Genomic DNA, 26,146 nt, shown 5'->3' with positions numbered 1-26,146 from the left:
GAGGCTGGTAGCGGAGGGGAAGAAGCTGTCCAGGTGGCGAGAGGTTTTGGTCCTGATGGATGAAATGCATAATATACAAAGGGCTAGGGCTCTTTATGTAAATCAAAAAACAATGTATACAATTGAGTGAAATTCAGAATACTGTTAACCAAAGATTTATCTTTCAAAGTGTCCAAGAAGAGGCCATGAATAATGTTCTTTAAGCGAAATCCATTTCAGAGACATCCAACTGACAGTGAAAGACAATCAAAATCTATAGCTTTAATTTAATCAAGTTTATTATGTAAAATAATGACATTAAAGATATAAGACATTAAAGATTATGACACATTAATAAAAAAAACATTCCATCTATATATTGTTAATAATAACTTGTATACTCTGTTTGTAAAGCTGAAGGACTTTTGTTCTTGAGGCTACCTTCTCCTAGGAGAGCAGGAAACACCATTTTGATCAACTGGCAATTTGAATGATAATTATGTGAACGAACATCATGTTAAGAATATTCAATCAAAATCACACAATGTTCACATTTTCTGCGCAAATCTCCTGCAAACAAGAGTTAGTAAAACCCTTATCAGTTTCACATGTTTGTACATTGTCAAACAACCCCTCTCCACATGATTGTACTTCAATGAGTCAAACAGCAGGAGGCTAAGAAAAAAACACTTAACAGAATTTAAAAAGTCTTGATTGATTGAATGTAAAACTACATTCCCTGTAACGTGACACCCATTTAAGATTCTATAATTACAGCATCTGAGTTGAGCCATGAAACAGGACCATCACACTTTGATCAACCAAGCGTACCCACATTTAACCAGTCAACATCAAATATTCATACAGTCAATACAATCCATCATTAGCACTGATGTTCTGCTACTTCCTACACATATCATTACAAGTTTAACAGTGTGTTAGTCTAGCCTCTGTTACCTCAAGTCCTGCTTCAGATATTTTATTATATTCCAATGTCCTGTGTTTTGTTGTATAATGCTCTAGTCCTTTTATGGATGTCGTTTTTGCCATCGATAACTGCAACTATTTGTAAAAACAGCTGTTGTTTGATTACACTGTGCATCTAGCAAACTACACAGCATGACTTCTCAGTTTTACATGTGCATATTTACGCATATGCTGTGTGTTAGGCTGAACTTATCTTCCTTTATTTTGCACCTCATAAATGATACAATGTATTTAGCATGTCAGGGTACGGGACTTACTGAATGAACCATGCTGAATATAGAAAAAGTAGGATATGAATAGGATAGTGATATTACCCCAACATTGAATGAGAATGAGAAGCCAGCGTTAATAACATCCCCTGATATCATTTAGCTTCAGTGCTGTGTCTCATAGCACATCATTCACCACAGATATCATCATTTAGTGTAAACAGTTGAGTTCCTTCTCCTGCCAATCACAGATCAGAACAAACAGCAGGGTTTTGTCCAACACGCCATCAAAAAACGAGACTTTGAGAATCTATATGTGACAACTCAACACCAGCCAATCAAACGGGAGCCTGAAGTCGAGAAAAAAAAAGACACATTCATCCAGTGCAAACAGACCCATTGGTAATGCAGAATACAAATAGGAGACAAGTTGTCACAAAATGAAAACATTTTCATGACTATGGCAATACTGATGAAAGCTTTCAAAGACAAACTCACATTACTGTATGGTTTTAAAGCCATGGATAAGGGTTCTAATACAACTGGGGAAATATCTGCTACTCGATGTACAGGCCGGATATTTCTGGAGTGTAGTAGGAAAGCATCTGCTGAGCTCGGCCAGACTTTGTTCAGTGTTAAAGCTCGTATAATGAGCCTGGTGCCTCAGACTCGTTCAGCAAAGCAGCTCCTTTCTAACACGGCTAACTGAACAAAGGAGCTTGGCTCTGCAGATCGGAGTGAACTCACAAAGGGCCAGAGGAGGTTGTGCTCGTGATTTAGGTTCTCCTTCTCTAAATGTCGGAACACTCAGTGGCAAAGCAGCATGCAACGCCACGTTTTCTGTAACTTGCATCCGTCTCGATGGTGTGTCATGTAGATTTCAGAGTTTTAATGCTATGAAGTAGCTTTCAGAGTTCAGAGACAACTATGTATTAGAAAAACAATTAAAACGTCATGACGGTCAGTCTTTTCAGCAGCCAACGTGGTTCAAACTGAATCACGTCTTTATAAAAATACAGACAGGCATTGCAGTGGTCTGGGGGGGGGGGGGGGGGGGGGGGGGTGTTCACTGGCAGTTAAGAAAACTTGGATTTTTGTCCGAAAGAAGATTCAGATTGTCATTCTAATTAACACATGAGGGGTTCAATGTACTGCAATGTAAAGATGAAATGGACAATTATTTTTGTCTACTGGCATGAGTAACCTAAAGAAACAACAATTCCTGTCCAATGAATAAAAAACAAGACAGAGGATGAACGGACAGGAAAGGCCATTCAGTCTTGAATAAGAATGAGGCTTGTGTTTAGGGTAGCCTGTTCATTCAGTTGAAGAGAGTGAAAGTCTCATTTCCTGGCTGAGATGCTGACTGATTGAGCTGTTTTACATGCAAATCAAGGCAGCACAGTTCAATTTCTGATGTCCACTGTGCTCCACATCGAGTTTCTCTCATGTCTGTGCATGTCCTTGACAGTGATTTCCTTGTCTGGGTCCAATAGAAGGGTTTCAAGCATTTCCCCATTGATATCCACTTGTCTGCGTCCAGTGATGATGAAAGATATGTTGCTGATTCAAACACTTATCTTGAATCTTACAGTATGTGCGCTGCAAAGAAAAAAAGCTGCTGAAGTTGTGTACTGAGGATGCATGAGTTGAGTTCACCTTGGATATCTCACAAGGAATAAAAGACTCACTTGAGGTACATACTGCATGCTTTACCTAAAAAGAGAAACGAAAAAAGAAACAATATTCCAGTCGTTCAGAATACTCGTGCATACCCAAGGAGTTGGGTACACATCAGCATTAGAGTGATAATACACACTTTCAGTCATGGTTAGTGATTGACTGTGGTCCCACTGGAGGAGCAGCGTGTCTCCCTGTCACCCACAAAACACAGCCTCCGGGAGCAGAGGTCCATCCTGTCCATGGCTAAGGAAGGCAATCAAGAAATCTTGCTTTAGAGAGGGTCTTGGTGTTAGTGAGCTGCATCAGTCTGCTCTCAGACAGAGAACTCAGCCCCCCCGCGGCGGCCGTAGGTCAGCAGCAAGAGGCGCCTCAGACGCAGGCCTGTGAAAGGGTTGCACCACAGCAGGGAGGGCGACCCGCCGAACACGGCTCGCATCCCGTCCCATCTCATGCGGCGCTCCCACGTGGGCTTCTCATTTTTAAGACGTTCAATCTCCTGCAAGACATGCAAACGCCTCTGTGAATAAAAGATTCCTCATTAAGTTTTCTGTTAGAATTCTAACATACACAACCGTATTAGCATTGGGAGAAAACCGAAAGAAAACCGTAGGGTATACACCAGGAGTGTCCAAACTTTTTTTTACCGAAGGCCACATACAGAAACATATACGAAGGGCTGGGCCGCTGTGAGGTATATTGCCCCTTAAGTTCAGTTATAAGTTGGACAAATCTATCCAATGTAGGTCAATTATTCTTGATACTTGAAAATGCTGTAAGAAAAAACCAGCTCACAGCTCTCCAGAGGGTTTACTTTATTTTGTTAGCAGCTCATTCCTTAAAACAGAAGCTTCAGATTGCTTATCATAAGAGGACATATGAAGGGTATATTTCAAGCTTGTTATATAAATAAGTCATTGGGCTTTTTTCTTATGAACTTAGATTTGTTAGAAAATGTTTCCAACTTTAATTGACTGAATTTATTTGAAAATTAGGCTTAATAATACATGAATACTACTGTGTAATAGATTTGAACATATATATTTAAGAAGTACAACATAAGACAAGCAGAAAGGTATTATACTTAAGTCATTGTACTTTTGTTGAGGGCTGATTCAAAATGATCCGCGGGCCGCATTTGGCACCCGGGCCGTAGTTTGGACACCCCTGGTATACATGCTTATTCAATAAAACTGGTAACATAGTTGATGAGACTAAAGGTATTTATCCAGAGCTCTCTTTTAATCTATTTCTAAAACAACTTCATTTGACAGTGACCCGAAAGGGGAAAAGCCCATGAGAGCTGTTGAAACTGACCGTCTCGTCGTTGCAGATGGAGTGGAGCTGCGTTCCAAACATCACAGCTGTAAAAGTGAGGAAGAGGATTGCTTCGAGGCAGAGGAAGATCAGCAGGAGCACAGACGCCCCTGGTGAGAAGGCACTGCACTCTGGTCACAGGAGAAGAGGAGGGAGATAAGGGGATTTGTTATTGAAGAACTGAAATGTCAAGTGATAAATCTGACTAAATAAAAATGCAAATATGAATATAGGACTGGATGTGCATACAGTATCTCCAATGTATCCTCCTAAAAAATGGCTACTGGACTAACAAGATGTAAAAGTGAATCCATACAAACAAACTGAACTGAATCTATCGGGGTATATCAGGAATCCTGAAGTCAGATGTAATACCTTTTAAGAGCTTTTTTAAGACCCTTTCCGTACATTTGAAGACCTCATCGCCACTTTGAGTTCTAACCGGTTACATTGGCGACACACTTTACCTCACATTTACTATATACAGTATTGATTGTTCTTCCTCCTTATCTTCTAACCATTTGGACGCAGACTTGCATTTCCCCATAACGATGTTTAACAACCGGCGTAAACGGACCTTGGAGCGCTATCAAGCAGTGAGTGTGCGATGTCCCGTTCAGATGACGTCAAACCCAACGGGATGCCATAAATAAACTACACAGAATCACACTACACACCTACGCAATGATTACATTCAGGCAGACTGTAGAATACAACCTCTTTGGACAATTTATATACTTATTGAAAACAAGCTACAAAATGTAATACCTTGGAAAATGCCGTTTAATACTTTTTAATAGCCTTAATTTTCGCTAAATTGATCAACTTTTAATACTTTTTAAGACCCCGCGGACACCCTGTTTCAAATCAGTTGAAAATATGTTCTTGCTTAGTCAGTCACATCTTGTACAGGGCAGCAGAGGTTGGAGTATAAGGAAAGACATACGGTCTTCATTTTCAGGTTCATTCCTACAGAGATGCACAAGGGAGCAGGAAAAGATCAATGCAGCAGAGCAGCTTTCCTCCACTCTGCTCTGTCTCTTTTCATCTCTAAAGTACCCCAGTCTCTTTTATGACTCATCTGACTCATCTCTGTGACATCCTGTGTTTGTCATTCTGACTGAAACACATGTCAACGTCGACACAAAGAGGCAGCTTACCGTTCCACTGGACTTTAATACAGGTGAAGAAGTGCATACCACTGAGCCCCAGGGCATGGGCAGAAATCAATGATATGTACATCTGCAGGAATCAGAAGAGAGGCAGGGAAATAATGAACAAGTGACAGAGAGAAGAGAAAAAGAGAATCTACTCTCAATCTGGGTTTAGGGATGCCGTGTTAATGTTAGTTAGCTATATTCACATTTAATAACCTATATTGACATGCAGTTAAAACGTGTTGTGCTGAGTGTCTTGAGTTTTTCATCTGTAAGGAGCGCAAACTAAACATTTCATCTCACACTTGACCCGTACTGCTAAACCATACATGACAGCTTTATATTCCTTTCATTAAAAGAATCCAGTCAGCATATAAAGCCATGTAAAAAGTGCTGATGTTGAGTCATGAATGGCTATCAGTGTGCGTTTCATGTCGGCCTGCTGTGCTCTACATTACTGTGAACCTTAACAGGATGGGACTAATGAACAATTCCCCCTCTAGTCTGGTTACAAGACAGGTAATTACACTTAGTGTCAAGGCGGCTGATGACTTGTGTATTCAGTTATTATAAGTGACCAAAAGGAATCAACATATCCATAAACTCTGCATCTGTTATCCTTAGTTTCCTCTGTGTACTTACAGTGAAAAGCACAAAGAATCTCTGATTCTTTTCTCCCACGCAGTTATTGACCCAGGGACAGTGGTGATCCATCTTCCGGATACATCTTTTACAAATACTGCCGGCAGGAGAGAGAAGATGTTAATGGATGAAACATTGATTCTGCAAAAGTACTCAACTATAGTCAGTGTTTCCCATACATTGATTCATTTGTGAAAATAAAAAAGTCTTTAAATTCTTATTTATTTTTTGGATAGTGAGGTGGGCTGATGATCGGAAGGTTGCGAGTTCAAATCCCGTCTGGAACACCACCACTAGTGTGCCCTTGAGTAAGGCACTTAGCCCTCAGTTACTCCAGGGAGAATGTCCCTGTAGTTGGTTGTAAGTCGCTTTGGAATAAGGCGTCTGCTAAATGCCTACATTGTAAATGATATTGTTGGGAGAATAAACCCCCCATGAGTGTCTCACTCATTAACAACGCAACACAGAGCAACAAGAACGTTGTCTGCTACAGTAGCCATGAACTTGCATGTATTTTCTTATTTGAGGGGGGGGGGGTGGATGCGTGTGCCACCCAAATAGATTAAGGGGCCTTTGGCTTTTCTTGCCGGGGGGGGGGGTTCCCCCACAAATAGAATTAAATTCTGTGAGAAAACACTGATGCTGTTTAAACAAAAATGTGCATATACAGATGTTTTAAAAAGAATAATTTGGATGCTAACAGCTGGTGTAAATGACCCAACTGGTTTCTGTGTATCCATTAGACTGACCTGCAGTGGTGTGCCCTCTCAGGCTTGATGCTGCAACACTTTGGGCACTTGTAGATGACCTCTCCAGGCTTCAGCTGTAAGCTCTCCATGTACTCTTTGGTCGCGTTGCCCTTAGGAACCGCGCCCTAAGGTGGGGGAAGACAGACAAAGACAAATGCTCTCAGTTACAAATGTCCAAATAAATGAATTGTACCATTATGTCTCAGAGAAGTCAAGCTGTGTCTTTGTGCTTGAAACAATTTAACAATTGTTTTTAGGATGTTGAAAAAGGTTTAGCGTTTATATATATAGACTGCATTCAGAACATTAATATAGCATTAAAGAACCTGTTATCTGGACCAACGGCATCATTACAGAAGGGTAAACAAAAATATCATAGGCTCAATATAACACAACAAGATTTTAAAGCAGCTGTCCACGGAACTAACTAAATCAGTACATTTTTACGAGGAACATTTATCTGCAAAAGTTGTCATTGTTATGACCCTTTGTATAAAACAAGAAAAGCATTTGCAGAAGTGATAGAAATGCAAACACTACGTTTCTGGGCCTTTTACTTTCTGGGAACATGTGGTTAAAATCCTTTAATACTGTTCTTAAATTAATGTATTTGATTGGAAAGTCTTGAGGAGCTCCAAATGTATTTATTGTCTTCTTTTTTATCTTAAGCTGAAAATGTTGACTATGTTTTTACCCCTTTTGGACTCTTTTCAAACCCTGTCTTCCTCCTCTCTCGCTCCCCACTTTCTTCCATCTACATCTTCAACCGTACCCACTCTTGATTCCCTTCACTTCCTTACCGGGTCGGACAACATGGTGCGCAGATGTGAGGCCAAAGCGAGCACAGCCAGGGAGTTGAAGGTGGCCCCGTTCAGCAGCGAGTACCAGAAGTTCTTGCTGGGCAGCAACATGACAAAGTTCACCACAAACTCAGCGTACAGCACCAGGAACCAGGTGATGCCGGCACACACCATCCCACAGCTGTCCTGGATGAACCACAGTGTGCGGGCCCCCCCGGCGTGGCCAGCGTTGGGACCCCCGACTATCACCCCCGCTGCCAGGCTCACTGCCTCCACATCGGCTCCTGCCGACAGCAGCGGGTGGTGCTGCTCCAGGTCCCTCAGCCGGTGGTTTGAAGACTGCATCTGGAGGGGAGGGGAAATAAATGAGGCAGAACTCAATTCAATGCTACTGTTTTCCCACAATAAGAAAATAAAAAAGACAGCACATCTACAGCAGCTATTTCCATAATAGGCCTACACACTGTTCTTCACAACTATTGGCTTAAAATACGCAAATGGAAAGCTATTGAAGCTATGAAGCATGACCAAAAGATGGGGACTGAAAAAGACTGATATGAATACATAAAGGTCCACTTAAATAAAAGATACAAGGATGGGCGCTTTATTAAAGAGAGATTAAAAACCCTAAAAATAATTGTAAACAAGCCTTAAAGTAAATAAAATGTTATCAAGTGTATATTTTCTCCTTAAGGTTAACACTTGAGCAAAGGTCACTTTTCAATATCATCAGAAAACATCACATTAGAACCCTGATTTGTGTTTTCTGTTGTATGGCAGTCTGACCAGGACCTGACAGCTTGCGTAAACCAAAGACAGACAAACACTTTCACTATCATTGAACAGTTCAGATTGCAGGGCAAAGGTCTTAACTCTTCATGCTCAGGGTCGCATGAGTCATTGGTGTTTCTCTTCTGTTTTAATGTCAAGGTCACAAGAGAGTGCTTGTATCTGCCTGAGAGACTATGTCCGCAGCTTTAAGATAAATCAATAGCCGACCTGATCCCTTCTGGAAACTGATCCTGCAGCTGAGGAACATGTGAGGAATACAGGCTAATAATAATCCGTAGACTAAATGACCCCCTGCTGGCATGCTTCACTGTGACTCACTGAGACAAACAAAACAAAGAATCCAAAGCAGCACAATACTCCATATTCTGTAATGTTAGGTTTCTTTGGTGTTAAAGACATTGCAAGTTAAGCTACAGTTAGATTCACTTGAACTTAGATTACAAATGTCTACCTGTCCTTGCACAAATAATCAGAGTGTAGATACTACGTAATCAAAGTATTTTATTAACTCTTGTTTTCAGAATTTAGGACAGAGTTTAATGTTGAAATCCAAGTTTTCAAAGCTTTTTCTTCAACACAATAAAATGTGAGAGGCTACTGATAACACAAGTGCAGTAAAAGAGTGTAAGTGCATAACATGTGCTGCATAATCATTGGGAAAAAAGGGTGTTAAATACATAATATGTTGACATGGCAGTGAGATTCCTTTGAAAATTGTAATAGTCCGTCATATAATTAAAAATGATAAACTGTGTGTAATATAAACTCACTATGCACGTGTTGTGCTTTTATGACACTGTCTTTGACACAAATCCAGACATTTCTATACAACCCCTTCATTCCTGAAATACAAGTCGGAGACACAAAATAACAAGCTTACACCGAGTTATGTTTTAACAGAAACATTACCTCATGAATCGGTCATTATTTAGCCACACTATGGACTCCAGTTGGTAGGTAGAAGTGTTTATTGCATTATCTGTTACTCTAGCTGACTGTGAGTAATGCTTTGAAGCAACTAACTGCGTCCTTCTCTTAAACAGTTTAATCAAATTAGACGTTTCCAGTGATATGGGTGGTGCAGCGCTAAGCTTTCAGTTCAGCTGACCAGCCAACAGGAAGCACTGAAACACCACACTGCTGTGCGTTTCTGCTTGCTTCTTAAACTTTCCATGTCAGTGGGTGTCATCCAAATTGCTTGCAAAATGGAAATGAACATGAGGGAGATTAGGTTTAAAAAAGCTGAAATCAAACCCCAACAAAGATGTCTTCCTGGCAGCCAGAACAACAGAGATCCAGCAAGGAGTCCAGTTCATGGACATTGATTGAGAGGAAGTACAATGTGTGTGTCTCCTGCTAGAGGCTATTCAATCATTTGTTATGCATTAAGACCGGAAAGATAGCAAGAGGCTGGTTAAGCTGGTGTGATTGGGTCGGTTATAGACTTGTCTGGTGTCAGGCCAATAGTGTTCTCCCAGAAAATGTAATAGTAAGTGATTTTAAATCTCTAATGCTGACTTTAAAATGGTTTATCCGAGGCTATGCTGCTCTAACGCTATGTGGCGTATACTTTAAATGTCAATATCTGACATAGAAACACACATTTAGAAAAAGACACACTTTCTATCAGCTTCTGAGTTTATACTATTGTGTGAATGTGTCTGTGTAATAAAGGTGTAACACAGGACTTACACTTATATGCCTAACAAGTTATCTAGGGGTCTTGGAGGGGTCAACTTACATCCAAATGGCACAATGTCAGGTCGCATTTTACAGAACAGAAACATGTCCTCTGTGGCTGATGAGCATCTAGTGAGCGGAGAATAAGGACTGACATGTTTTATTATTTAATTCCAACATGACAGAGACATCACTTGAAAAGGTTGACATATGAAGCTCAGCGCAAGTTCAACCAGGAAGACCTTCTTTTACTCAATCATTTACTATTTTACCATGTTACTACTCTCTCTCCTCTCAATAAGTGATCGGGGGCGTCACTCCCCAGCTTAACCAATCACTTCGCTCTATTCTCACAAGCCTATCATAGCGCTCCGCTAAAACTTTAAAATGTGCTCTCCCCTCTGACAGCTATCATTTCAGGTGACTTGACACAACCCTCCTCCACCCCTTTCCACCTCCTGTCCCTCTGAATCCAGGGTCAAGCTAAGCCCCTCCCCTTCAGACCGAACCCAACTATCCATTCCCACCACCAGTGTCTAGACCCCGGGGGGTTTAATGGGATCGGTTCTCTCCTCCCGAATGATACTTCCTGCACAACGGGGCCTAATCACCAAAACTCCATTACATTCATTTGTGTATTCCTGGCAATAAATATGTATTCTTACATCAAAACCGTCTCTCCTGATTGAACTAATATTGCGAACAAATATGATTTAAAGTGTTGTGTCATTGGCTTTTTGTGCTTCAGTAGACAATTACATTTGGAAAGGATAGCAGAGAAGTTGCCTTTCTAGCAAAAATAATACCCTTTTAGAGATTGACTGCATGCTGCTTTTAAAAAACTCACAAAAATGTCAGTGGGGATTGAGGTTAGTACAATGAAATACACAATAAGCTTTTGTGTGTACCATATAAAAAAAACTGGAAGAGGATTCTCTTTGATGCGACTTTAACTCATGATAATTGTTTTTTCTTCTGGACCCCCACAGTCCATCCACATGTATGCCACTTGTTATTATGGGGCAACATACATCGTTCCCCCACCCACACATTTTGATCTTCTTTATTAGTACAAAATAGAGTTATACCTAATTTCATCCAACTCCCAGCTGACTACAGGTGTTATTAGTCAGAGAGTCATTTAAAACACCAGCGTGGGTGTGTGTACTGCAGTGGCCTTTAATCATAGCTGTTATGAAAGAATGGATCATTAGACTATGTGTGAGCCTCAGCATAAGACTTTTTTTTTAATGATTGTGAAATATAAACAGTATGTGTGAAAAAATCTCCTTAGTAAATAACAGAAGCAGATGTGTTCTCTTTGTGGATAATGAAAGAGAGATCTCAGGCTGATCCCAGCAGGTTTAATACCTTGGTGTTTGCTTTTCAAAGCCTGACATTTTTCTATTCTTTGTTTATTTCTTTACTTTGCTTGCAGTTAAAAATACCAGAGCAATCCCCATGTATTCACTGTAAACACATCATTTTGTCAGCAAGTAGCCTTGAGAATGAGAGTGGACTAAACAAACAGCCGTCACAGTTTGAATGAGTGAATGTTTGCAGCACTAAACGATGCCACCACAGCAGAACTGCCTTACAGAAAAAGAGACTTTCCTGCATCGAAGACATGAAGGCTAACAACCAGGCTTTAGGAAATCAATATAGCACTAATTCAAATGATTGAGGCTTCTGTGAAGAGCATCACCAAGTGAATACATTGACATCACAAAAATGACATGTATCAGGATCTACGAAAATGGTAGTGACTGATTCATCTGGCTGGATGTAATCAGAGCAGTGTGTCAAAATGACAGGATATGAAACAAAAAACTTTTTTGTAGGTTGGGAAATATTGGAAACAACGGGCTGAACTAGCTTACATTAAAACAAATAAAGGAACCATAATATAGGCTGGAGAAAAATGCTCCATATTTAGCAATACCAGCAGATACAACACAAAACCCTTACCCACACCACAGTCTGTGAAACCTAACTATACAAACTGTAAAATGTCAAGAAATATTACTGGTCAGAATTCAATGTACTTGTAAAAGTGCCTGCCAAAGGATGCCTCTTTCATTGCTTTGACAAGTCTATTTAATAACTAAAAGCGTTGTTTACCATTAACCATCAGCAGCGTGCTGTTTTACATCGGGAAAAAATAGCATCATATCATTTTTAACAGAGCAGAAAACGCTATTGGCTAATTTAAGGCGTATTGACTTCCTGTGGTCAATCAATGGAAGAGAGGTCCATTAAAGCCACAGCAGCTGGCTGTCTAGCTGCCTGCCCCTCCCAGCCAGAGGAAACCACAGAAGAGCCCCTGGTCTCTGTCTCGCCCCTCTCATTATCTCTCTTTCCTCCTCTATCTGACAAACACAATCAGCAGTAGCCTCAGTGTCATTCGGCTCACCCTGTTGCAGAGTCATCACACACTCACAAGTCTTTTCAAGGGCTGGCTCTAGTGTAAATGACAATGGGATGAAACAGCAGCCCAAAATATTCCTGAAAGAAAGAGGATTTGATTTGCTAAGTGAGTTTATGTATCACCGTCGCATTTCAAAATGGCAGAACAGCTTTATGGCCAACCTACTGTCAATTCTACTGCAAACAGTGACAAAGAAAAGCTAAAGGAAGAATGAAAAAAGCCAGGTGGCAAATTACTTATCAAGTGAATGCACCCTGGTACCTACAGGTCAGTCATTGTCTATTACTCAGTAGTAAGGCAAAATAAGGAAAGCCACCCTTCCAGCTTTTGCATAAGAGATAAACAGACATGAAATTCAACATGAGTTGCTTTGCTCTGTTTGCACATTCTGCTCTATGAAATGAAAGACGTACAAATTGATAACATTTATGTGGGTAACTTACCTTTTATGTTCTCTCCTCACAAGAACATGATTTATTGTTCACCTCCTGGACCAGCATTCAGGATAATGTACATATGAAGCCTGGCATGGAGGCTGACACCTGGAAAATGGCCCACAAACACACACAAAATGGGTTTAATGTTGGAATCAAAACATATACATACACAAAAACCCCAGTCTGTTAGTTTGTTATACACCAAGCTAAAGCTGTTAATAACACTTGCGAACGGGATGACTTTTGTTAAGAGTGTAGACCAAACCTTCAAAACACCTTTCAATGAAATGGACATCAACACTTCTCTCCAACAGCTTCAACTGAAATGTTTATAATATCGTCTTCACGTAGTCGGTTGTATTACACTGCATTATGTTATGAATGGCATGAGTATGACTTATAACTGGCAACTGAATATGAAAACATTTAGTTACCACACATTGCCACAGTTTGTAAAACGCTTGCTTAAGTCTTCATTGTGTACAGGACTGTGTAAGTGTTCCCTTTTTAATCCCAGGGAACACACTCATCGTTATGGCTATTCATAGCAATGTAGTGACACTGCAAGTATTTACTGCTAATATTCTGTTGACTGATCACAGATCTGTACATGTGTCCTGTCCTGTCTTTTGACCACCAAGCCACAGTGGTTATACTGAGATACTGACATGACTGCTATTGACCGAGAACCACTTTCAATAACATGCTGTTTTTTCGTAAACACTATGTGAGTCTCCCTCCTTCCTGATGCCAAACCAACCGGCTGGTCGATACTGAACACTCGAAGACATGCATTGAAGCCTCTGTTCAGTTACTTCACTCAAATATAAGAGACAGTATTATATTTATATAGATTTAATTGGGGTGGAGGAAACTATTTTATACACTGCCCATCCTCAAATCCAGTGAAATAATAAGCTACTGTGATTTAACCATACATCTCTGCTGCAATGATAACTGTAAAGGTCGTGACTGAAACTGAACACACACACACACACACACACACACACACACACACACACACACACACACACACACACACACACACACACACACACACACACACACACACACACACACACACACACACACACACACACACACACACACACACACACACACACACACACACACACACACACACACACACACACACACACACACACACACACACACACACACACACACACACACACACACACACACACACACACACACACACAGCTTGCTAGCCTGACACTTCTCATGCATTGTAAATCTGGCTTGCTAACTAGCGACATACAGAGGCTAACACCGCTAGCATGCTAACGCAGAATACGACCGACGAGTGCCCGTGCAGAGCCTCCCGAGTGAGAGCTGAACTACATACCTTAATACTGTTAATTTATGATGGTGGGAACGCCGTCTTAATACATATTGAAGTCCCGTTTGAGATAAAGTGCCGTTTTAACACCGCCGTGCCCGCAGCAGCAGCAACATATCGCTCTAACAACGGGCTGACTGACAGTCGGTGACCAGTAACGACGCTGCTTCCGGGGTTCGCCTCGGGTTTTTCCGTTAACGTTCGTGAATGTCCGGAAAAATTATGTTTGCTTGAAAAGCGTCACCTGGTGGATTGTGAGAGACTTACTACTACAAATCTGCGATAATTGCAGTTCTCCTCTAGTGGGTGCTACTGAATACAATGACACCCCTCTTCCAAGTCAACTTTGAGAAACAATACTCAACGTATTTAAAACAGAAGTAAAAGTTAAAAATATCATGAAGGAAGTAACAAAAACCAGCAGACTCAGAGTGTTCTGACTCCTGAGCTCTCCTTCACAACGTCATACCATTAATCTGTTTGCATCTCACATATGTAGCCTACTATCTATTATTACAATAAGTATTATAATCTATATAAAATATAAATTATATTTAACTGTACAGCGTTTTATTTTACCCCATCATCTTATTCTATTTTACTTGCATATAGTCAACTTCTCCTACATTACTTGCACATTAGTCTTGCAACATTATCTTGAACTATTTGATTTTTAATTGCACTTTTTGTATTGTTTTTGTATTTTGTTGTATGTCTAATGTTGCATTTTAAAGGAGCCTGACTTACATTGTTCATTGCATATCATATTCATTGTAGCTGTGCGTATGACAATAAAGCTCTTATTGTAGCTTGTAAAAGTGCAGTTGTTTAATGCTCCTGAGCATGTATGGATGCAAATAAATATACATATTTTATAAAAAAGATTAGCAAAAGCCTAAACAAATATATTATAAGTTAGTGATTGTCTTAAATTAAAATGGTGTGCCCTTCAAGTACTTACATTTTCCAATGATTAATTTCAACTTAATTGCATGAGGGGATCATAGCAGTGTTTTTGAAAGTAGATCATCGCCGAAGAAAATGCTGATATTTGTGACTTGCAGTTTAAGTTTTCTTTTTCAAATAAGATATTGATTCTCATTTATTTCCATAATTATTACGATCAAACTCTCGAAACCTGAATTGTGGAAACCTTCACAGTGAACATGACGTCTGCATTAATTTCTGTCACTGCTAAGATTAATTTGATATTTTTTGCTTGGGCACTTTACTACCTGGATGAGGATAAGCAAGAAAACTAAAATTATAAAAATACTTCACATCTACAATACCCTGCTCTTGACTCTATTCAAAGACTCAAGTCGATGAATCCTTTTGACATTCAGCCATGACCATGAAAATCAGTCAAATACATAAAAACGTTGAGGAAAAAAGAAAACTGTAATGGTCAGGCTGTCTATGAAGCTAAAAACTGTCCTGTGTGGTACACATCTGGTCCATTCAGTGATGTCACAACTTTATTTTGGGATTGACCACTGAGTGATATATTTAGCTTTAACGGCCCGGGTGTCTTTTGGTCAGCTGCAGAGAGATGTCCCATGTCCCCAGCAGGGACCAGCAGGTTCTGCTATCACTGGTTTCCAAAGAGTGAATTATAAAGCCAAGACAAAAGCAGCTTGGTGGGTCCCTACCCAGTGTGTGCGCAGAGAAAGCTCAGGGCGTCTGCCCCGTCCTGTAATGGTTCAGAGCCAATATCAGCTGTCTGTTTTAGAGAGAGGGAGAGAGAAAATACCCTGCAATCCTCTAAAGCAGCTTAAAGGCTGAATGAGGGGACCGAAGCCTTGTCCATTTTCAGAACTGCTTTTCTCAGTCTCTCCATTATGGCTACATGAGCTGCTGACTGACTGCCAAAAGAGCAATGGCTTTATGTAAACTTTCTTCTGCATCTTCTTAAAGTATCTCCCCATGATAAACAATCCCCAAAACATATCCTACGTGGAAGTACCAGGATATGCATAAGATAGAACATCGACTAAGAACCAGGGTTTTTAGATTTGTACTCTTGATGTAATCAGGAGTCTTGTATTCGATTAAATAATGAATGCTAAGTGCTCATGTAACAAACCAAATCACCCACCGGGGGGCCTTGGTTCCCATGTGTATTATTGTTTTGGCGCAGCCCCACCCCTTTTCCCCCATGCTCTGTTGACATGCTGGCTTTTGGAGTGAAATGAATTGAACCAAAGTGGAGTGGAGAGCAGAGTGGTTTGGTGTTTGATGTGACTGTAGCGAGTCCCCTTGATAGTGTGTGTGTGTTTGTTTGTGTTGCTGCAGGATTGAAAGGACGTGGGTCTTTGCTTCCAGAGGGGATGAGAGAGAAAAACTCATTTGGAGAAAATAAACAAAATGTGATTATCACAGAAATCCTTTCAAGTCTTATTTTCAATGTGGTCTGGGAACAAAGCCACAGCTGGGCAGTCTTAGTATTCTTGCTGTCTCCAAGATTTATCAGACAAACAGGATAAGAATGTGTGGGTGTTTAAAGAATGTCTCTTATCTAATCTGGCAACCTGGTCTAGTGTTACCTCACACCACAGAGATGATCATTTAGTAAGTAAAAATGATACAACATGCATGTGTAGTGGAATTTTAAGGTGCAATATGAGAAGTTAAGAGACTGTTTATGTAACATTATAACTAAAATGTACAAAGGGGAAATCTGGAAAATATTCACACTAAACATCAGTACGTTTCAAAGAAATACAAAACATTTTCGGATATCATTTTTGCCAAGAGTTGGATCTATATGCTTAGATATAACCAGAGAATGAATGTAGCTTAATATGTACTATAAAGACATGAGGGGTTCATTAATCGTCTCGTTTCACTTGCAGCAAGACACAGAAAAATAAAATAATTGCCATTGAATTCTCACTTGAACTACTTTTACATCTTCCCTTCCCAACGTTAAATGATATGATATGATAAAAGAGAAAAGCACCAGGCCTAAACTACAATGTCAGAGTGTGGAGTCCTTTTGAGACGTGAAGGAAAATGTTTTGTTAAAAATAAAAAGACAGTGCATAAAAGTCTTCATGAATTCTTAAATAGAGAGACACCTCAAGAGGGATGGCCTTGGTGTTTGGAATTAAACACAAAGACCTGACTTCACTTTATTTGTGGTAAAAAAGAGAGGGAGAGAGGGAAAGAGAGAAGATTGGCGTAACTGCAGTTTGGTGAAATGTATGATGGGTATTTGAAATCGTAGTGTCAGAATCTAGTTAATTGCCAAGGTGTTCAGATACAAGGAATGTAGTACATGTAGGATTGCTATATGAAGGTATTTACAATAATAAATGGAATATATATGGCTATAATTACAACAGAAATATGCGTTGAATAGATTTCACACGGATGGGTGATGTGTGAATTTAATATGTTCATTTTAACAGTGTGTCACACAATTATTCATATCTGTGAATATGTAACCAGTTTTACATAATCCTTGTTGTTTAATTGATACCGTTTCTTACATTTTAATTGTTACTATCCGTGAAGTTGTACCATACTATTCTGTATTTCAAGCTAACTGCTGTTGCTGATTTCCAAACACAGATTAGTTTATCGATTGTGTCTACTCTCTAAATGTAAATTCCTAGCAGTATAGTATTAACCTATTAATTCATATTCCACACAGCAGACGACGCTCTGTTGATGCCATCTGGAGATATCCAAGAAACATGTATGCATGCAAATGCTCCTTGAGACAGAAACACATGAAATAAATGAAAGACTGACAGTAAATCAGAGCAAAAGTATCAGAGTCTTGACCGTTGGGAGTGTTGTCCACATAAGGAGAGACACGGACCGTGTTGGAATGTCTTCTAACCTGGCAGAGGCTTATCTTCGCTGCAACCACCTTTGCTTCGGCCACACAAATCCAACCTAAATGCTTTTTAGATGGGATTTAGAGTTACAATCCGTTGGCTTTACTAAAACCACATGAGTAGATTAGAGGTTAAGACCCTTTGCCCTCTTAGGCCATTGGCTCTCACTTGTTGAAGTGTGCCCAATCATTTGCAAAGCACAATTGAATACAACAATCTTCACAAACAAGTTGCAGACCATTAATAGTCACTATGCACCTCTATAAATATAACAAGCTCCTACAGCAGGTGATTGCGGTAGAGATGAATGTCTTTGGAGAGCCTGGTGAAGGACATCTTTAGAATCAGCTTGTTTGTTTCCTCCTTTCCCAGTACTGTTCTTTTTTCTGCAGAAAGGGACAGATATAATGGACTCCATAAAGGCTTTGGTGAGAGGAGCCAACAGACAAACAAGTAGCATCCATGATGACGCACGCATCAGAGTAGCATCACAAGTAGGAGACTGTGTTTTAACATGATTTATAAAAGACTTTGAAGTGGAGAGTGACAAGCGGCAGAAACTGGCTGGTAAAAAAAGTGGGTAATTCTAAGCTGCAACATTCAAAGTAAATGTCACGGATCTAAGCCTGTTGTGCAGATGTTTTTCCACAGACATATCACTTTTGCTAAACATCCTTTGGGTTCGCTGAAGTTTACATTAAAGTGATAGGATTAGAGCTTAACCTTGACCCAGCAGATTCCGTGAATCCTTTTGGCTCATCTCAGTTTAGCATGGAGAGTATTTTATAACACACAGTTGAGAGCCTTATTTCACAACACTTAAAAACATAGGTTAATGCCTTATAGCTATAGCCAATTATCTAGAATTCCTTGTCAGAAAATCTAGAAACTCTGTGGTAAGTCCTTATCACCTATCAGACTGAAAAATGTTTTAATTCAAAGAAAGTTTGTCATTTTGTGAGATAAACGTATTTACTTTCTGGCGGAGAGCTGGCTTAGAACATTAATATGTCGGTTCATAAAAAATAAGGCTATGGCAGAATAGCTACTACCCGTTAGCTTAGCTTAGCACAAAGACCAGAAACAGCAAGCCTTACTGTGATTTCAAACCGCTGTAAATGTTAACCGATAGACTATTTTATCTCTACTGTTGCATGGCAACTGTACAGAGCCAAAAATTACTGATCCTTAACCCTCCTTTAAGCAAATATTATCGTTTCTATTCTGGGTTTTTTGTCCATATTAAACCAGCAATTAATAATGCGTTAAATACTGAGCTTTAGAGTAAGTAAATACTATATAACTCACACACACACACACACACACACACACACACACACACACACACACACACACACACACACACACCACACACACACACACACACACACACACACACCACACACACACACACACACACACACACACACACACACACACACACACACACACAACACACACACACACACACACACACACACACACACACACACACACACACACACACACACACACACACACACACACGCGCGCACACACGCATGCAGGGGCGGCGGGTGCTGTAGGCTAGGGAGGGCTAAGCCTTCCCAAATATTTTTGTCACTGCATCCTGATAAAATAAAAAAATATAATGTTTGTGTCTTTGACATTAGCGCTGCTATGCAGCCACCTGTGCCCTGTACGAAGCCAGTTCAACAGACCCTGGATATGTTTGAGTTATTTTAACTAACCCTAACAAACGAGATCTCGCTAAGCGGTCCTACGACGCTGGTTATAAACTCGGTAAATCAAGCCAGGGTTTCTCTCTTCAGCTGAGAGCGCCTTCATGTGTTAGCAACATTTGACCAATCACAAACAGGGACAAGTGTACTGACAGCGTCATACTTCATTAATGAAAAGTAAACTAATATTAGACAAATATGAACTTTAAACATCCATGACTTAAACATATAATCCAGGATACAAGCCACATAGTTGCACCTGCAAGGAGAATACAGAACAACTGGTTAAAAAATAAATAAACTAGAGTGTTTGAATGCGTACAACAGTTTTATGATATCACTGCCCCATCTAAGACACGAGGGGATCTGACTTTAATTCCATTTGAGTCAACTTAATGTGTTGCTTAAAATAATACTTCTGCATAGCCTACTACAGTATATGTGACAATGTAGGCTAAGTGTTGCACGGCGAGATAGCTACGGCTCGAGAAGCTGGCTCAGATAAGGAAATATTGTGATATTATATGATCGATGAGATGATCTGATTGATGATGTGATATGAATGATAAGTGCGACACGTCGGCGTCTTCTCTGCATAGGCTACGGCAGTTTAAACTGTATTTCCTTTCTCCTGTAATATGACTTGATAGATTTAAACTCCGCACACTGAGCTCTGATCCTGATTGGTCAGCAGGCGGTGCTTTCACTGAGTTGTGAGTTGATCTCTTTTCTATAGATGCCGGAGGCGGGCAGCGTCAGGTAAACAAAGTTATTTAGCCTTCCCAAACCTGAGCCTCACGCGCCGCCTACACACACACACACACACACACACACACACACACACACACACACACACACACACACACACACACACACACACACACACACACACACACACACACACACACACACACACACACACACACACACACACACACACACACACACACACACACACACACACACACACACACACACACACACACACACACACACACACACACACACACACACACACACACACACACACACACACACACACACACACACCAACACACACACACACACACACACACACACACACACACACACACACACACACACACACACACACACACACACACACACACACACACACACACATATCCCACTCTTCTTAAGTGCTGCATCATATAAAATGCTAAAATCAATACAAAGTTTATATGAGGGCTTTTAAGGTAAGCTTAGCTTTTCCTTTTCATATGGGGCTGCGAGATTGTGTGTGTGTGTGTCTGTGTGTCTGTGTGTGTGTTTGTGTCGGTGTACGTAAGTCACGGTTGAGTGGAGTTCCTCCTGAGTCTGGACCTTCGTGAGTTGAGGCGTGACTCACGGTTCACCCCGCTGCTGCATATTGTGCCGTGTAAGAGACCACATAGTGGATGATGTCCATCAATAATTCAACAAAGATAGACTTCCTTTTTCTCTGGTTTTCACTCGCCCCCTCTCTCCCATCGGTGCCTCTGTTTCTATCTGACTGAATCCACCTCCTACTTCCACAAACAGCCTCCATCTCTGGGCCCTCTCTCATCCGCCTGCCTTGCTGTTAATCCAGCCATCCCAAACCACTTAAAACAAGCAGACAACATGCTTCCAAATTTAAATCTGAGCAATCTTTTTTTACTCTAGTAACAAGACATAACGGCTTTTTGTGATCACGTCACGTTAAGTCTACAAAGTGCTAATCCTCTTCCAGACACTCGCTGTAAAATGTCAAATTTGGAGGTGTCAAAAGAACTGTGTTTTACAGGCTTTCAGCAGATGATATTTTGACCACACATTGACATAGTGGTTACTAGTAAACTACTACCTCACAGCAAGAAGGTGTGTACTTCACCGACTGAGGCCTTTCTGTCAGGAGTTATTCGTTACCTCTGAGTTTATCCTTTTACTTTGAGTGATAAACATGTGTACACACCAAAAAACACACGTTTAGACAAATTGGACACATTAAATAAGAAAACGGTTGTGTTTATACATTAAGGAAAGCAGCATATAATGGTGAGTTCGTATGCCAATAAAATGTTAGTGTGGGCCATTTCTAAGAAGTATACTTAAATATCAGTGCATGAGCTTTACAGGGATTATCAAGAAAGCTGAAAGAGGTTATAAAGACTTTTCTAATGTGTTTGTGCAGGATATTATGCACTTTGAGAGAAAAACATCTATATGTGTGTCACTTTTTGAACATCATCTGATAATGAATTGAATAGAGTGCCAACAGGCTAAACCATTGATTCCATATGATGAAAATGCTTGAGGGAACAGATGACAGCTTCCACTAAAAGATGCATTAGAGGGCATTATATTGGTAATCCCAGGTCCTTTAGGAACCTGTTAATCTGGATTACAGCATCATTTTATAGCATTATTTGACCACACAGCTATATTCCTCTCCGTTGGTTTCCTCTTCATATTAACCTCTTGAACCCGGGGTTGTTTATGCTCATCTTTCATAATAACTCCAGACATTTGGTATTGACACAACAGATTTGAGCAAAGGATACTATATTGTCTCTGTTTCAGGTCAGTTGGATTTCTTTTTTAATGCGAGTTGTATACATTTCGCACAATTTTGGTATGAAAAACCTATTTTAACACAATTGGTTTTTGCAGATTTAAGTTTAAGATCTGCTCTGGGAGTTGAATTAAAAAAAAAAAAAAAATTTTAAAAAAAAATCACACATTCCAAAGCAAACACCACTTTAAAATGTGAAGTGTAGTACATAAAAACATCTGGCACCGGTTTCAAATATCACAGTAATGTGATGACCTTTCATTTACATAAAAAGCTGGCATGACCATGGAGTTTGTCACCCAACAGCATGCACTGTGTCCATGACCTCTACATCCAATTTTGAAATCCTCTATAAGTGTTACGGTATGTGAAGCAGGTAGGACCCAAATGCAGATTAACGTGAAAATTCCTTTATTTCAAGGCTATACTAACAAAGACAGAACACAACACTCACCGAGGACAAGCCAAATCACAAGACGAACCGACACTGAACACAGGAAGAGACAAGACTAAATACAGGGAGGGGTAATCACAAGACGAGACACATCCGGGCAGGGGAGGAGAAACACAAGGGCCACAGGTGAAAACAATCAGACAACTAGACACACCAGGGAAACTAACGACGGGAGGAAAAACACAGGGAAAAGGACCAGACAATATACCCAGAGGAAAACATGACAGGGAGAACAGCAAAACACCCAAACCAAGACATAGAAAACGTGACATAACACAATAATCGTAACAGAACCCCCCCCTCAAGGGACGGATTCCAGACGTCCCTAAAACACCCAAAACAGTCCAATAAACGTCCAAAAAAACTATGTCCAGCAGGGTGGGTGGAGGGGGACCGGAGGAGGGACACAAAACTAGGGCCACCAGGGTGGTGGAGGGGGTCCGGAGGACGGGTCTGGGCTGACAACCCAAGAGCACCGCGGAGGACCCGGAAGGGATCTCGGGCGGACGGCCCGGGGGCAAGGCAGAAGCCGAGAAGGCGGACTCGGGCGGACGGCCCGGGGGCAAGACAGAGTCCAAGGTGGGGGTTATGGAGGGGCGAAGGCCACCGCGGACGAACTCAGGGGGCCGAGCATGAGGGCGAGGGCCGCGGCCGGGAAAGTCAGGGGGCCGGGATCGAGGGTGAAGACTGCGGCTCTCAGAGGGCCGGGCTCGAGGGCAAAGACCAGACAGCTCCGGAGGCCGGGCAGGAAGGCGCTGACTGGACAGCGCCGGAGGCCGGGCAGGACCCGGTGTCGGAGCTGGTGGGACAGGCCTCGGCAGGATCCCCCACGGAAGAGGACCAGGACACGGGATTGGCAGGACCCCCGGCAGGAGAGCAGTCGGCGGGACCTCCAACGAGACAGGACATAGGGTTGGCAGGACCCCCGGCAGGAGAGTAGTCGGCGGAGCCTCCAACGGCACAGGACATAGGATTGGCAGGACCCCCGGCAGGAGAGTAGACGGCGGGACCTCCAACGAGACAGGACAAAGGGTTGGCAGGACCCCCGGCAGGAGAGTAGTCGGCGGGGCCTCCAACGGCACAGGACAAAGGGTTGGCAGGACCCCTGGCAGGAGAGTAGTCGGCGGAACCTCCAACGAGACAGGACAAGGAGCTGGCAGGACCCCCGGCAGGAGAGTAGATGGCGGGACCTCCAAGGGGACAGGACAAAGGGTTGGCAGGACCCCCGGCAGGAGAGTAGTCGGCGGGACATCCAACGAGACAGGACAAAGGGTTGGCAGGACCCCCGGCAGGAGAGTAGTCGGCGGGACCTCCAACGAGACAGGACAAGGAGCTGGCAGGACCCCCGGCAGGAGAGTAGTCGGCGGGACCTCCAACGAGACAGGACAAGGAGCTGGCAGGACCCCCGGCAGGAGAGTAGTCTGCGGGACCTCCAACGGCACAGGACATAGGATTGGCAGGACCCCCGGCAGGAGAGTAGACTGCGGGACCTCCAACGGGACAGGACAAAGGGTTGGCAGGACCCCCGCCAGGAGAGTAGTCGGCGGGTCCTCCAACGGCACAGGACAAGGAGCTGGCAGGACCCCCGGCAGGAGAAGTAGAGTGCGGGACCTCCAACGGGACAGACATACGATTGGTAGGACCCCCGGCAGAGGAGTAGTCGACGGGGCCTCCAACGGGACAGGACAATGGAGTTGGCAGGACCCCCAGCTGGAACCTCCAACGGACCAGGGACATTGGGTAGGGACTTGAGACGTGACTCGAGAGGGGAACTCGAGAGGGACTCGAGAGGGGAACGAGAGGGGACTAGAGAGAGACTAGAGGAGGGACTAGAGGAGGGACTCGAGAGGGGACTCGAGAGGGGAACTAGAGAGGGGAACTAGAGGAGGGACTAGAGGAGGGACTAGAGGAGGGACTAGAGGAGGGAACTCGAGAGGGAACTGGAGAGGGGACTCGAGAGGGGACTGGAGAGGGGACTCGAGAGGGGACTCGAGAGGGGACTTGAGAGGGGACTCGAGAGGGGACTTGAGAGGGGACTCGAGAGGGGACTGTGGCAGCTGGGGCCAGAGCTGGGTCTGGAACCATGGCTGCGGGGGCCGGAATTAAAGCCAGAATCATGGCTGTAAGGTCCGGTTCTGGAGCCGGAAACATGGCTGTAAGGTCCGGTTCTGGAGCCGGAAACATGGCTGTAAGGTCCGTTTCTGGAGCCGGAAACATGGCTGAATGGGCCTGCTCTGGAGCCGGAATTGAAGCCAGAATCATGGCTGTAAGGTCCGGTTCTGAAGCCGGAAACATGGCTGTAAGGTCCGGTTCTGGAGCTGGAAACATGGCTGTAAGGTCCGGTTCTGGAGCCGGAAACATGGCTGTATGGGCCGGCTCTGAAGCCGAATCCATGGCTGCCGGAACCGGTTCTGGAGCAAGGAACATGGCTGCTGGGGCCAGAACTGGGTCTGTAACCATGGCTGCTGGGGGCTGAACTGGTTCTGGAACCATGGCCTTCTGGGCTCGTGCTGCTAACCTGGCCTTGCGACTCCTCTTAGGAGCCGTTTGGAGGCTCCGTGGACCTCCAAAAGCCAGACGAGTACCAGCGAATGGCTCCTGGACTGTAGCAAACACTGGGTGAGAAGCAGGTGCTGACGCCAGACGGACCACACCGATGCGTGTGGTATCAAAAAGGGAATCTGGAGACCTGGGTCTATCAGGATCGGGAAAACAAACCGTGAGGTAATCCAAATGCCAGGCCGGTAAGAATTTAACCAAATCTTGATTCCTCAGCGTAAGGTGGACTGCATCTGCCAGAGCAGCATCTCGCTGCTGAACCCTGACCGCTCCTATCCATCGATGAGCACATTCAGACAAAGAAAAGGTATAATCCACTAGTTCCTGCTCAAACGGATCTGCTGGGCCCATATCGTGGTCGGTTCGTAATATTACGGTGTGTGAAGCAGGTAGGACCCAAATGCAGATTAACGTGAAAATTCCTTTATTTCAAGGCTATACTAACAAAGACAGAACACAACACTCACCGAGGACAAGCCAAATCACAAGACGAACCGACACTGAACACAGGAAGAGACAAGACTAAATACAGGGAGGGGTAATCACAAGACGAGACACATCCGGGCAGGGGAGGAGAAACACAAGGGCCACAGGTGAAAACAATCAGACAACTAGACACACCAGGGAAACTAACGACGGGAGGAAAAACACAAGGAAAAGGACCAGACAATAAACCAGTAGGAAAACATGACAGGGAGAACAGCAAAACACCCAAACCAAGACATAGAAAACGTGACATAACACAATAATCGTAACAATAAGACCATCCATATTTAACAACAGATAATAT

General features: G+C 42.5%; 1 protein-coding gene across 2 annotated transcripts; it reads right to left on the bottom strand.

Moving 5' to 3' along the window:
- Nucleotides 1-246: 246 nt before the first annotated feature.
- zdhhc7 (zinc finger DHHC-type palmitoyltransferase 7) lies at nucleotides 247-14,379 on the bottom strand. Of its 2 annotated transcripts, none has more exons than XM_034232193.1 (8): nucleotides 14,227-14,379; nucleotides 12,864-12,962; nucleotides 7,521-7,865; nucleotides 6,721-6,845; nucleotides 5,972-6,068; nucleotides 5,333-5,414; nucleotides 4,173-4,303; nucleotides 247-3,375 (listed from the first exon to the last, which is right to left on the bottom strand). In XM_034232193.1, the coding sequence occupies exons 3-8, from the start codon at nucleotides 7,863-7,865 to the stop codon at nucleotides 3,172-3,174; spliced, it is 984 nt and encodes a 327-aa protein (XP_034088084.1). In that variant the 5' UTR covers nucleotides 12,864-12,962; nucleotides 14,227-14,379; the 3' UTR covers nucleotides 247-3,171. The 2 variants fall into 2 exon arrangements, with proteins under 2 accessions (XP_034088084.1, XP_034088085.1); XM_034232194.1 differs by having other exon boundaries at nucleotides 247-3,354.
- Nucleotides 14,380-26,146: the final 11,767 nt, after the last annotated feature.

Source organism: Gymnodraco acuticeps, unplaced genomic scaffold (genome assembly GCF_902827175.1).
Source record: "Gymnodraco acuticeps unplaced genomic scaffold, fGymAcu1.1, whole genome shotgun sequence".
Taxonomy (NCBI): domain Eukaryota; kingdom Metazoa; phylum Chordata; class Actinopteri; order Perciformes; family Bathydraconidae; genus Gymnodraco; species Gymnodraco acuticeps.
Note: the sequence above shows the minus strand (reverse complement) of the source record. Positions and strands in the feature narration are given on the sequence as shown.

Coding starts and splice junctions, on each gene's coding strand:
- zdhhc7 (XM_034232193.1), bottom strand. CDS start 7,865: ATGCAGTCTTCAAACCACCGGCTGAGGGACCTGGAGCAGCACCACCCG. Junction 6,846..7,520: donor GCACCATGTTGTCCGACCCG/GTAAGGAAGTGA, acceptor CCCCCACCTTAG/GGCGCGGTTCCTAAGGGCAA. Junction 6,069..6,720: donor GAGAGGGCACACCACTGCAG/GTCAGTCTAATG, acceptor TCCTGCCGGCAG/TATTTGTAAAAGATGTATCC.